Raw genomic sequence first — 12595 nt, forward strand, 5'->3', positions numbered from 1 at the left:
ATTTACCCCTGGAGACTGTCCCAGATACCGCTGAAATGAGGGTCTGAATGCATTTTGATTTTTCTTCAGGTTGGAAGGCCCACGGCCCACTGGTTTTCAATAGCAAGGCATGGCTTGTCCACAGCCATTTGCTTAGAAGCCATGAGCACCTGCCATGGATTTCTTCCTGCTTGCAAAGTGATGCAGAAATTACTTTGTGACCTGACTGTGTGGCAGCTTGTGGAGTGTGCCAGCCCTATCCGAGAGAGCACAATAGAAGCAGCAGGCCTTCAGGGGCTCAATGCTCAATCCCAGGTCTTAGAGGAAAAGAGCTACATCCCCTATACGTGGTGCCCTGCAAAGACGGTGCCAAAGTTCAGAGCCGGTGACATGAGAAGCAGTTAAATCTGTACCTTTCAGTACCAAGGGTTTTTACGGCAGCAGAAGGGCCCAGAGCGAGAGACCTTTGTGCACGATCCCTGGCTTTGCTAGAGGCTCCGGCTGTTCTGCATCAGCGAGAACAGAGGCACCGGTGTGCCCAGTCCAGTTGGCTGGCTCACCCCACACCTTCAGAGAGTGTGGAACCATTCTTCAGGAACGGGAGCGCTACCTGGCTAGGATACTGTGCTTGAATCTGGGACCAAACAAACAAGAGGAAAACTAGACCTAGTGCCCGGGGCAGGCACACGCCTTCTTAGCCAGTACCCTCTGCACGTGGCCGATAGGTCTGCGAGCATCATGGGACAAGGGGAAGATCCCAGAGCAGAGAGGGGTTGGATTCTATTTTTTATTTTTTATTTTTTAAGGTTTTACTTATTTAAGAAAGAGCATTGTGGGGGTGGGGGGAGTCAGAGGGAGAAGCAGACCCTCCACTGAGCAGAGAGCCAATGTGCGGCTTTATCCCCGGACTCTGGGATCGTGACCCGAGCTGAAGGCAGATGCCCAACTGGCTGAGCCACCCGGGCACCCTGAGAGGTTGAGTTCTGACATGGTCACTTGGTATCGGCAGGACCTCATGGAAGTCACTCAGCCTCTGTGAGTCTGCTTCTTTATTTGGGGGGGGAAAAAAGGTGGTGGGGGAAAGAATTAAAATAGTAACTGTCCCACTGCTATAATACGGTTATGGTGAGTACCAAATCCGATTCTGGATCCAAGGACGCTTTGTGAACTTGATGTCTCCGTGAACCAGGGGTTGGTTCTGATGAACGCTAGCTAATGTGCAGCACAGCGCTGTGGCTCCCCTAACCACACCCCCCCAATGTGTTCCACTTATTTTCCGTGCCTCTTAAGGCTGTGAGCCTGCGCTGATCTAGGCATCAGTTGGGAGCAAGTCTCTTTAAAGAGGCTGGGCATTGATTTTCAGGTATTGATTCTTGCATCCCGCGACCTGTTCCATTTCTTTATCAGAACAGATTGCCAGGAAGATTTGTCTGTGCCATGTCAGATCCAGAACTGTTTTTCTGTTGTTTAGCAGAACTCTTGTGCTTTTGTTTTAGACAGTGTGTGCTCAGGGAATGAAATACTAACTTGGCCAAATAAGGAACTAAGTCAGGTGTGGAAAGTACAATTATAGCATGACTCCTAGCCAAAGATACATAAATTAAGGTTCTTTTTTGTTTTGAGTTATCTGACTAATAATCTGTGTCCCTCCTATTTTTACCCCCACCCTCTTCCATGGAAGTGAATTAAGCTCAGATGAGGGAGAGGCCACTACCTCACCCATCAGGAGCCCTAGGAATTCAATTGGTGCCCATAAAGTGGAATCTAGAACGGATTTAGTGACCTGTTGAATTAATGACACTCAGCCCACTCTTCCCCAGCCCTGGTCAGCAGACACCCTTGTAGTTCTAGCAGCATTTTTGACTCCACCCCCCCCCAATAATTTCTCATCCATTTTGTTTCTAGGGCCCTCTTTGGGACAGACGCAGAAGCCCCCATCAAGCAGTGCCCCGTCTGTCGGGTTTACATCGAACGCAACGAGGGCTGTGCCCAGATGATGTGCAAGAATTGCAAACACACGTTTTGCTGGTACTGTCTCCAGAACCTGGACGTAAGTGCCACCTGGAAGCATCTTCTCCTGTGGCCTCTCTTCATCATATCTGTCCTCCCATTGGGATCCTCTAGGCTTTCCTTTTAAAATCTTGAGTCTGTGTTTATCCTGCAAAAGAAGGTTATTTTTCTTAAGGAGTCTTTCTGAGGCTGCTACTTAAATGTCTAGCAGATGTCCCTTTGAGTCCCTTCACTGTGTCAGCTTAGCTTTAAAGGCAAGCTTTCATTTTAGGGACAGCTTCTGTGTTGGGGGCACTGTCTCGTCTTATCACGTAGAGAGCTATCAGTGTATTCATTTATTTTGCTGCTGTCACAAATCACCACATACGTAGTGGCTTAAAACAGCAGAGATTTTTTTGGCTTTAATTCTATCCTCTGGAAATCTGATGTGTGTCTCACTGGACTAAAATCAAGGTGTCCTCAGGGCTGCATTCTTTTCTGGATTCCAGGGGAGAATCCATTTCTGGGTTTTGTAGCTTCTAGAAGCTGCCCACATTCATTGGCTTGTGGCCCCTTTCTCCAGCTGTGAAGCCATCCACATGACATCTCTCTGACCCCTTCTTCCTTTGTCGCAGCTCCCTCTGACCACAGCTGGGAAAGCTGCTCTGCCCTTAAGGACCCTCTGATGAGATTGGCCACATCTGAATGAGAGAGTGATTAGACTGGTCACATCTGGATGATACAGGCTGTTCTCCGCCATCTCATGCTCTTACTTTAATCACCTGTGTAAAGTCCCTTTTTCCACAAAAGCCAGCAAATTCTCAAATTCTGGGGAGTAGGCCACGGACATCAGTAGGGGAGCAGTTTTTCTGCCTACCATAATTTGGTACTCTTCCTCTTTTTGAATTTAGAGAAGAAAGCCACTCAAATCAAGGGGATGTCTTAAGTAACCATTCATTGGCACGACTGTGGTCTTGCTCTGGTTTTGTTAGGGCTCCGTTCCTGGATAACGGGGTCTGCCTCAGTGACTCTTTCCCCCTCACCATTGGTGAAGCACACCTGGCCCAGGTCAGGTGCGGCTCAGGCAGTCCCGAGCCGAGGCTCTCGGTAACCTCAGAGGTAAAAGGTGTTGTGAAGGACGGCTGAGCAGATCTCCCTCCCTGGTGTTTCTTCTAGCACATGTGTGCTACCCAAAATAAGAAGAGATAGTTCCTATTCTGGCAATGTGAACCAGTGAAATGTGTCCATACCAGAGTGAGCTCTCCATCATGGTGGACATTCTTTTCTCAATTTCTCTCTCTCTCTCTTTTTTTTTGCAAGGTTTATTTATTTATTTTAGAGAATGAGAGCAAGTGAGCGCAAGTTGGGGGAAGGGTAGGAGAGAGAGAATCTCAAGCAGACTCCACACTGAGCATGGAGCCCGATGAGGGGCTCGGTCACATGACTTTGAGGTCACAGCCTGAGCCGGAATCAAGAGCCAGACGCCCAACCGCCTGAGCCATCCGCCTGCCCCGCACCCCGCACAATTTTTCCTTTCAGTTGCCTGGTTGGCTTCAGTCTGATAAGCGGCTCTGGTGACCCTTTAGTATCACATGGTTAGTGAGTCCGTGTGCGGCTGTTATGGGATGCATGCTGGCTGCCACAGGTCTGATTTTTTTTTTTTTTAAAGATTTTATTTATTTATTTGACAGAGAGAGATTACAAGTAGGCAGAGAGGCAGGCAGAGAGAGAGAGGAGGAAGCAGGCTCCCTGCTGAGCAGAGAGCCCGATGCGGGACTCGATCCCAGGACCCTGAGATCATGACCTGAGCCGAAGGCAGCGGCTTAATCCACTGAGCCACCCAGGCGCCCCCACAGGTCTGATTTTTAAGTGAAAATTAGACAAGTTGTTTCAGATGATAGCTGTGTGGAAGAATTTTAATCAGCCCGATCTTGGCGTTTCAAGCTGAGGTATAAATTAGGGGAAAGAAAACTGACATTTCAGGCTGTGGAATCTCAGCAGTGTTTTTATTTATTTATTTATTTATTTGGTTAATTCCATTGATCCTAAGCCCTTGAATGTATGTGTGATATTTGAGACCCATTATGATTCCTGACGTGTGATACTCTGGCTGAGGTTTTCACTGACTGTACACCCCTCATGTTTTTACAAAAGAAAGACATCTTTTCCGTTTGCCCTCAGGTTTAACCAGAACATTAATTGGGTTCATATCCCAAGGAGGCTGAGCCCATGAGGTTCTTTTTAAGAAGCAAGAATGTAAGGGAATAAAGATGTGTGCCAGATCCCCCCATCCTTTGGCCGAAATATGTTTGGGGTATGGTGTTGCAAGGAACACACTGTTCTGTTACTTGGACTGTTCCGGTGCTCAAGTTGAAATGGCACAGATGTTAAAAGCCTGGATACACAGACTTCAAATACTGAAGCATCTTTTTCTGGTCATTGTTTTCTGAGATCTAATTTTCTTGGTTTTCGCCGGGGGCACTGGCTTGTTGGTAATGATGTTTTTCTCTCGACAAGTGTTCTGTGTCAGATGGTGGTGTTGATCTTTGTTTATAGGAAAGTTTCAGAGCCTGGGTCTGGGAGCAGGATGATTGTCCAAGAGCCAAGCCTGAGACAGATGCCCAAACTGAGTGATTTTTGAGTTTTGCTGAATTGTTGAGTTTGCTGCTGCCTTGGTCCTCATCCCTGCTGGTTCAGAGGACGAAGTGTTCTTAATCTGCTCTGGGGACCTCAGACACTTGTCCCTTTCCATTATCTTTTCTCTCTCCTGTGATTTCAATTTCTACTAACATCCCCATGTGCTCAGCTGTGTCCCATTTAAAAACGAGTATTTTTCTCAAGCCTGCATGACTCTCTTACTACCATTCTCTTTCTCTCTTCCTCTCTTGGAAGAAGCTCAAAACAGCATAATTGCCTCTCATCCTGGATACTTACCTCCAGTCCTTTGAAATGCACTTAGCCTGCCACATTGTCACAGACCTGACTGTGTTTTGCCAAGGCTTTGAGTACTGTCTTTTGGGTAAAATTCAATGGATGTTTCAGTCCTCCTCTAACCTCAAGTCTCCACTGCCTTTGACGTCTTGACCGCCTCTGCTTCAGTGATGACATCTCTTCTGATTTCCCTTCTACATTTCTGGCTACTTCTGTTTCCTTTCCAGGTGATCCTTGACTCATTCTTTTTCTTTCTTTCTTTTTCTTTCTTTCTTTTTTTTTTTTTTAGAGTGAGAGAGCAAGAAGGGGTAGGGGCAGAGGAAGAGGGAGAGGAAGAATCTTAAGCAGGCTGTGCACTGGACATGGGGCTCTATCTCACAACTCCAAGATCATGACCTGAGCCGAACTCAAAAGTCAGATGCTTAACCAACTGAGGCGCTCAGGTGCCCCCTCCTTACATCCTCTTTGCCTGCCTGTCTACATTCTCTCCCTGGGTGATCTCATCTACTTCTTTGGTCTTTCTCCACCCCACGTATGCTGATTCCCATCTTTCCTCCAAATTCTCATCTGTGTAATCAGCTGCCTTTTGAACAATACGGCTTGAGTATCTCTTGAGTTTAACTGTCCGAAGTGTGGCCATCATCTTCCCAACAAAGTTCATCTCTCTGTTGTCATTTCTCTCGACCAGGCTCCTGCCTCTATCCGGGGGCTTTGCTCTCATCTGTGATTTCTTCTCCTTCTTCCCCATTGAGTTAGTAACCTTCCTAGGACCCCATGTCTGTGTTTCCCATCTCAGCCACTGGCATTTTTTCCCACATACTCTCCACTCGAAATCTCCATTCCACGTCACACCTGTGCTAGGGCCACCTTTCAAAGATGGTTGGTCAGGACTCTAACCCTTTCTAGACTCAGTCAAGGGTCTTGATGATTGGGATCTGTTTTCACTCTATGATTTGTGAAAGTACTGAGACGTATTTTAGAGATCATTGCCTTGGAATTCCCAGAGGCCACCATTTGTATTCCCGGAAAGAGCCTTTGCTTTCCACCACGGCCATCTGATGTGGTTAGTGTTTAGTCCTCTGTTCAGAAGAGTGTGTTTACTGAAACCTCTCTCTTTGTTTTTCAGAATGACATTTTCCTCAGACATTACGACAAAGGGCCATGCAGGAACAAGCTGGGCCACTCAAGAGCCTCAGTGATGTGGAACCGAACGCAGGTACCCTGACCTTCAAGGGAGCAGGAGCTGTATGGGACTTGGGATGGCTTAAAAAGCCCACCCCGTCCTCCTCCCCACCCTGTTCTCTGCTTACCTATCCCAGCCTGGGAGGTTCTCCGGAGCTCTGGGCCAGGGTCAGCAACTGCCTGAAACTAGTTCAGGAGCACGATCCCCTTGAGGGTAGGGTGAGGGCCGGGGCCCCAGAGCGGCCCAGTAATTAACAGTGACCTGCAGAATCCAGGCAGATATTCTCTCCTCTTAAAAAAAAAGGATAGAATGACTTTCGTAAAGCCCTGTAAGTTGTATTTCTTATAAAAGGCAGTTCTCTAAAATCCTGTGGGCCCCTGCTGGAGCTTCGATCCCTCTGCACACGCCATTGTGGGTTTCTCTGGGAGGTTCAGAGGGAGTCCTGGTTTATTTTTTTTATTTTTTTTTAAAGATTTTATTTATTTATTTGACAGAGAGAGATCACAGTAGACAGAGAGGCAGGCAGAGAGAGAGAGAGAGGAGGAAGCAGGCTCCCTGCTGAGCAGAGAGCCCAATGCGGGACTGGATCCCAGGACCCTGAGATCATGACCTGAGCCAAAGGCAGCGGCTTAACCCACTGAGCCACCCAGGTGCCCCAGTCCTGGTTTATTTTTAAGAGTGTTTGATATTTATTAAAGACTACGTTCCTTTTAAGGGCATCAGTGTTAATAGCCTCGGAATCATGTTAGCATCCCTATGAGGCTGTCGAGGAGACTGGGGTAGAGAGCGCCAACAACTCGGGGTGACACAGAGCCTGTGCCGGGGCTCAGGTTAGCGTCCGGTTTCTTCTCTCACCTCGGATCTAGTCCTTGCTGCCTCCCTGGCTCATATCTGGTTCAGGTCATGCTGGGCACTGGCTAAAAGGTCCCATAACTGTGACTCTTTCATATGCCTAAGATGATGTCTTTGTTCAGGCTGCTAGAATAAATTACCATAAAACTGGGTGGTTTGAAAAATAGACACGTATTTATCCCAGTTCTGGAGATAAGAAGCCCGAGTTGAAGCTGCCAGAATGGTTGGGTTCTTCCTGGTCTGCAGATGGCCTTCTTGTCACCGAGTCCTCACCGTTCGTGGGAGGTGGGGGGAAGCAAGTGCTCTGATAATCTCTTTTTATAAGGGCACTAATCCCACTGTGAGGGCTCCACCCTCCAGTCCTAATTACCTCCCAAAGGCCTTCATTTCCAAATACCATTATGTTGGACATTAAGGTTTCAACATGGGAATTTTTGCGGGGTAGGGGAGGAGACAAGCATTCCGTCTGTAGTGGGTGGTTCGCTGCGTATCTAGGGAGACTTAAGCACTGAAGTAGGCTTTTCTTCCGAATTGCCAGGTGGTGGGGATCCTGGTGGGACTGGGCATCATCGCCCTGGTGACTTCACCCTTGCTGCTCCTGGCTTCCCCGTGTATAATCTGCTGCGTCTGCAAGTCCTGTCGGGGCAAGAAGAAAAAGCACGACCCCTCCACGACCTAAAGGTCTCCGCTTCTGTGCACGTGCCATGGATGTCTGGGGTTATCATGAGAAGCACGGAGATAAAGCCCCACTTAGTGAACCTGCCCCCTCCTTGCCAAACTTTGGAAGTGCCTCTGTGTCCAGACTTTGAACTTGGCCTGCCTGTCTTTGGCATCAGAAAAGGCATTAGAAAAGCCTGTCTGAAGAGAAGGACCCGGGTTCTGCAGTCTCGGCCGGCGTCTCTGGAGCATGTGGGGAAACTTTGGGGCTGCTGAGAAGGAGCTAACCCACCGTCACTTTATCTTCCGCAGGATCCCACTGGACTGTTCAACTTCCTGCCAAATTCGAAGAGCCCGAGTGAATGCTCAGTATCATCAGTGTGTTGTCACGGTTGGCAACACACATTGTAACTCAACAGCTAGAATCTGTTCTATGTTGATTTGACCCCCATGAGAAATATGGGAGAAACCCGGCCCCCCGTAGGAGGGAAAGGATAACACTGTTTAAGGGGAAGTTGTCGTAAGCGCGAAGCAGCAGGAGTGGGTCTGTTGGTTCTGCCTCTGTGGGCTCCCGGGGGTGCTGTTCCCGGCATTCCCACAGTGACTTGGCAGAAACACAATAGGTTTCTTCCCGTGTGATCGCCGCTTCAAGCAGGAGAAACTGCTATGCAGAGGGAGTTGTCCCTTCCAAGCGAAGGGGTTACGGCTACTGAAACAGTGTGGTCTGATCCAGTAGCTCTCCCTTGGCCAGTGCACCTTGGTAAAAGTGATCAACTGTCCTCCTGTAGCCAGTAGCTGTGGTCTCCAGGATTGGTTTATAGGCAACATGGGTCAAGTGGCTGAGGGTCAAGGGTACCCTTCATCACAGGTAACAGAGACCTTTCCTGAGCTCTGTGTTCATGCATCCCACACAGAGTTGGCCCTAAAAGTACACACCAGGATTTCATATCCAAGTCCATGTGTACATCAGTCCGCTAAGCTGCTGCCTACCTAGAATTTCCATCTGTTGGGCATGCGTGAATCTATCCAGTGGTACACAGAATATAAATGTTTCCTCAAAGCTATTCTGTCTTTCCTTCTGGGACAAATGTGATTTATTATAAGTCAACCTGAAGGGTTTGTTCTTTTGCATATTATATATGTAAATTTTGGTTGCAAGTTCGTAACTCACCCAATGGTCTAGACTCATAAACCTAACTCTTTTAAAATAACGCCTAGTTCAAAGTCATGCCATCTCAGTTTTGTAAAAACACGCATAATCTGGTTACTTACATCTCTTCAGACACAGCTCAGAGCTGCTCTCTTCTCCGCAGTTTCTTATCGCTCATCCAGCATCTGGTAGGGCAATCCAGACACTTCCTGTGTGTACAAGAAATGGAAAAAAAATAACAAAAAAAAATGCAAGAAATAAATGTAAATGCTTTCTGTATCATAAATGCTTTGGGTTGGTATCGCCTTATGGCAACTTCTTTTTCCGTTATCAGATTTTTGAATACACGGGTTTTGAAAAGATAACCTTTTCTCCATTGACAGGATTACCTAATTGCCCTTAGCAACGTAGCCTGGTGCTTCATGGGAATTTGTAAGATGCTCGTAGAGAGCTCTCCTTGAAGCTGGCGACACCGCCACCAGGGACTGACTGTCAGAACCCATTGTACTCCCCCAAGGTAACTGGGTAACTGGTTATTAAATTGCTGCTATCTTGGACCTATTATTAAAGACAATGCTTTGCTGATGTAATGGAATGTATCCTGAGTGGGGGTGGGTATATTTAAGGAACTTGAGTTCACACGTACATATCGATACCTGATTTATGTGCAGTACATCTCGGTCCTGTACATTTTTATTTACCATTTGTATAAAACATAGATGAGAACTCTGGGAAAACTTTTGAATGGCAATCAACCAAAAACATTTTTAATCATTTTTTGGAAATGTCTCAATATTAGGTGTCTTTATTTTCCTTTGAAACTCTGAACGCTTCAGAACAAGAGTACCCTCTTCTATCGATGTATTTCATATTAGTAGAAAGACAAGTGTACATGTATTTGAATAATTTGCTTTGTCTTAACACTGCCTCATTATAGCAAAGGGCATTTATAACTGCTCAGGGGATCACAGGAACTCAATGAAATTGCATTTTTATATCAAGTATGTCTGTCGTGGCAATGTCCTCCAGCACGAGTGAACTCTCTAAGCTTGAGTCCACAAAGAATCTTTAAACAGGGGCTGATTTCGAATAACCTAACATCCTATGTTACCAGAGGCAGCGCTCCCAAATTTGGAGTAAAAGGTAGGAGAAAACATCCATACTGTTTCCTTGGCCAAACTGAAGGAATTTGTCTTCTCACAGAGATGCTGTAACAAAATCAGCTACTTTCTCATAGGGCACAGGGAGTGGGGGTTGTTGGTGAAACAGATTTTTAACAACCGTAGGTTGCCTCTTTGTTTTTTTGACTGTTTCCTTTGCTGTGCAGAAGCTTTCGATTTTGATGAAGTCCCAGCCGGATTTAAGTTTTTAAATGTCGACAAGTGCCCAGTAGATTGTGACTTCTTCCTTATGTGGCTACGGGAATTGGCCTGTATAAGACCGTCAGAATCCACAAGGATGGGCTGGCTGGTGGGTTAGACCAAGATAGATCTCTGGGCCTCAAAGGGCAAGGTGTTAGCCGAGCTGGAAACTTTGTCTATAAAGGAGAGAACTGACAACGTTGATAACAGAGATAGATGCTCTCATTTGGGATAATTGGCCAATGAGAGAGTTTAACCTGCCTCCTTCCTCTGTCAGTCCTATATTCTCCTAGTGATCCTCTTTCCATACTAGGAAGAAATACGAGCCTGCATGATCATGTTTGAATGTCGTGGCAAAGAAAAATTCTGTCTGGAGTAGTATAGTCTATTTGAAATAGAAATCAAAACTCCTTCACCAAATTCTAATCTGGAGGTAATAAACCCCCCATCCAGAAACACTAACAGATATAAAGGCACAACATCTAGCTGCTGCTCCTTCTGGGAATTTTTCTCTGGTTACTAGTAGAGAGATGAGGGGGAAAGGCATATGGAAGCAAATTTTAGAGTCGTAGGCATTCTGTTTGTTCACGTAATGGGTGTTTGCTCTGGTGTTGAAATCTCTATTTCGATAAAGAGGCCTTTGAAGAACAAATAATTCACAGTGTGAATTTTCCTGTAGCCTGCATCATGAAAATTTTACCTATCTAGATTTGAAAATCTACATGTTTATTTGAATGTAAATCACTATTGCTTGGAACCCCAAATTGTCTCTTAAAGACTATTCAGACTCTATGTATTATTTTACCCTTCTGTACACAGTGCTTGACTTTCTGTTCATGAATGGATGCCTTTATGTATATAGAACCATGTATATATATATGTGTGTGTAGCTCTGAAGACAATTTCATAACGCTGTAGATGAGCGACCTTTTATAAAGCTGTCCAGTCGAGACCTGTAGGCTGTTACATCTCATGTCGATTCATGATCCAGAAAGTTTTGTTATGTATTTAAGAAATTGCTGTTGTATTATATTTTTCTGAATTATTTGAGAGGAAAATAGCTGTTTGAGTCTCTGTAGCCCCAATAAATGCAGAGCAGGAAAGCAAGTGTGTTTAATTTTTGTTGTGCTGCACGTTTCTAGACACGTTCAAGTTTATCCTCCGGGAGCCCACGAAGCACTATTAAATCCCAGGTTCAGAATTTGCAAAAAGCACCCAAATCTGCGGTACCAGTATGGAAATAACTCTCACCACCTTGTTTCTTAAACAAGAGGAAGTATAACGCCTTCCCTTGTTGCACACTTTTTTGTTGTATGTGGGATATCCGACACGCTCTGTGCACAGGCACTGATTATTATCCAGAGAAATAACCAATAATTTAGGTCTTTGATCATTCTGATAAAAAATGCCAGGAGGCATTAAAGCCATTAGTTCTAGAAATTGAGGTTTGGGCTACATACTCTCCATGGTTGGTTCCAATCTTCCACAAGTCTGCTGGAGGAATGTACTTCCTCGTTAAGAATGTTAGTGGATTTACATTAGTGTTAACTTAAGGTTATTTCCATTTGATTAGTATTCAAGGCAGGGCTCACCAAATGCTGTGTGCCAGAAGTTGGTTTCCAACTAGAACTTGTGTTTCTGCAAAGCTGAAAGCTCACATTTTGATCTGCTGGTGATGGCGGCTCTTTATTGATTTGTATATGGTTGTATTAGGATACAATATCAGTATCAGTAGGATACTGGGGACGAAGCTTTAGGATTGACTTATAATTCGAATTCCATTTTTTGTTCATTCAGTTTTGAGGAAATCAGTTAAGATTGTATTAAAAGATTTTTCTGTTATGGTTTCTTAATTTGCTTAATCCTTTCCTAGAATGTCAACATTATTTCATTTTTAAAGTGTCTTTGCTAAACTTGAGTTTGCATCCCCAATGAATGATTGAATGAACCATTTTAAACAGCAGTGATTTTAATCAGTGCCCAACCCACAAGCTCATTGCCATGTAAATTATGAGCCTAGTGAATCTGAAGAATTATAATTAGGTTTTTCTGTAATTCAATTAGTTTCATCTGTTAGATAATAAATTTATTTTTTAGACCCTAACGATAGTATCCAACTCTACATTATGAGAAAGAAATGAGTTTCTTCAAATAATTCAGTAGCAATTTATACTATGTTTTATTTATGTATTTTTACATAAACTTTCTAAAGAACTTTTGAGAACAATCCTATGAGATAAATGGAATAGATCTTAGATGCATTTCCTAGAGAAAGCAGTGGTTTTATGTTCATGTCTTTCCAAGGGTCACACTACCCTGGGAGCCAGAAAAAGAATGTAAGACTCCTTCAGAATACTTCCAGCACTTTCATTAGTTAGTAAGTCGGATCTGGTCTTCATTCCTGAATCTGTGAATACCAAGCGAATGAACTCCCCTCTCAATTACCGGCTTTGGTGGAGGTATATGTAAGACAATCATTATTTCAAAGAACCA

At 45.0% G+C, this 12595-nt stretch overlaps 1 protein-coding gene across 3 annotated transcripts in view; it reads left to right on the forward strand.

The window, feature by feature from the left end:
* The window catches only part of RNF144B (ring finger protein 144B), an 82934-nt gene extending 71729 nt beyond the window's left edge, over window positions 1-11205 (forward strand). For all 3 annotated transcript variants that reach the window (XM_044259579.1, XM_044259589.1, XM_044259598.1), the window contains 3 exons: window positions 1885-2029; window positions 6026-6115; window positions 7473-11205. In XM_044259579.1, coding sequence (XP_044115514.1) covers window positions 1885-2029; window positions 6026-6115; window positions 7473-7613 — 376 coding nt within the window. In that variant the 3' untranslated portion in view covers window positions 7614-11205. The remainder of the gene's footprint in view (window positions 1-1884; window positions 2030-6025; window positions 6116-7472) is intronic.
* Window positions 11206-12595: the final 1390 nt, after the last annotated feature.

Source organism: Neovison vison, chromosome 1 (genome assembly GCF_020171115.1).
Source record: "Neovison vison isolate M4711 chromosome 1, ASM_NN_V1, whole genome shotgun sequence".
Taxonomy (NCBI): Eukaryota; Metazoa; Chordata; class Mammalia; order Carnivora; family Mustelidae; genus Neogale; species Neogale vison.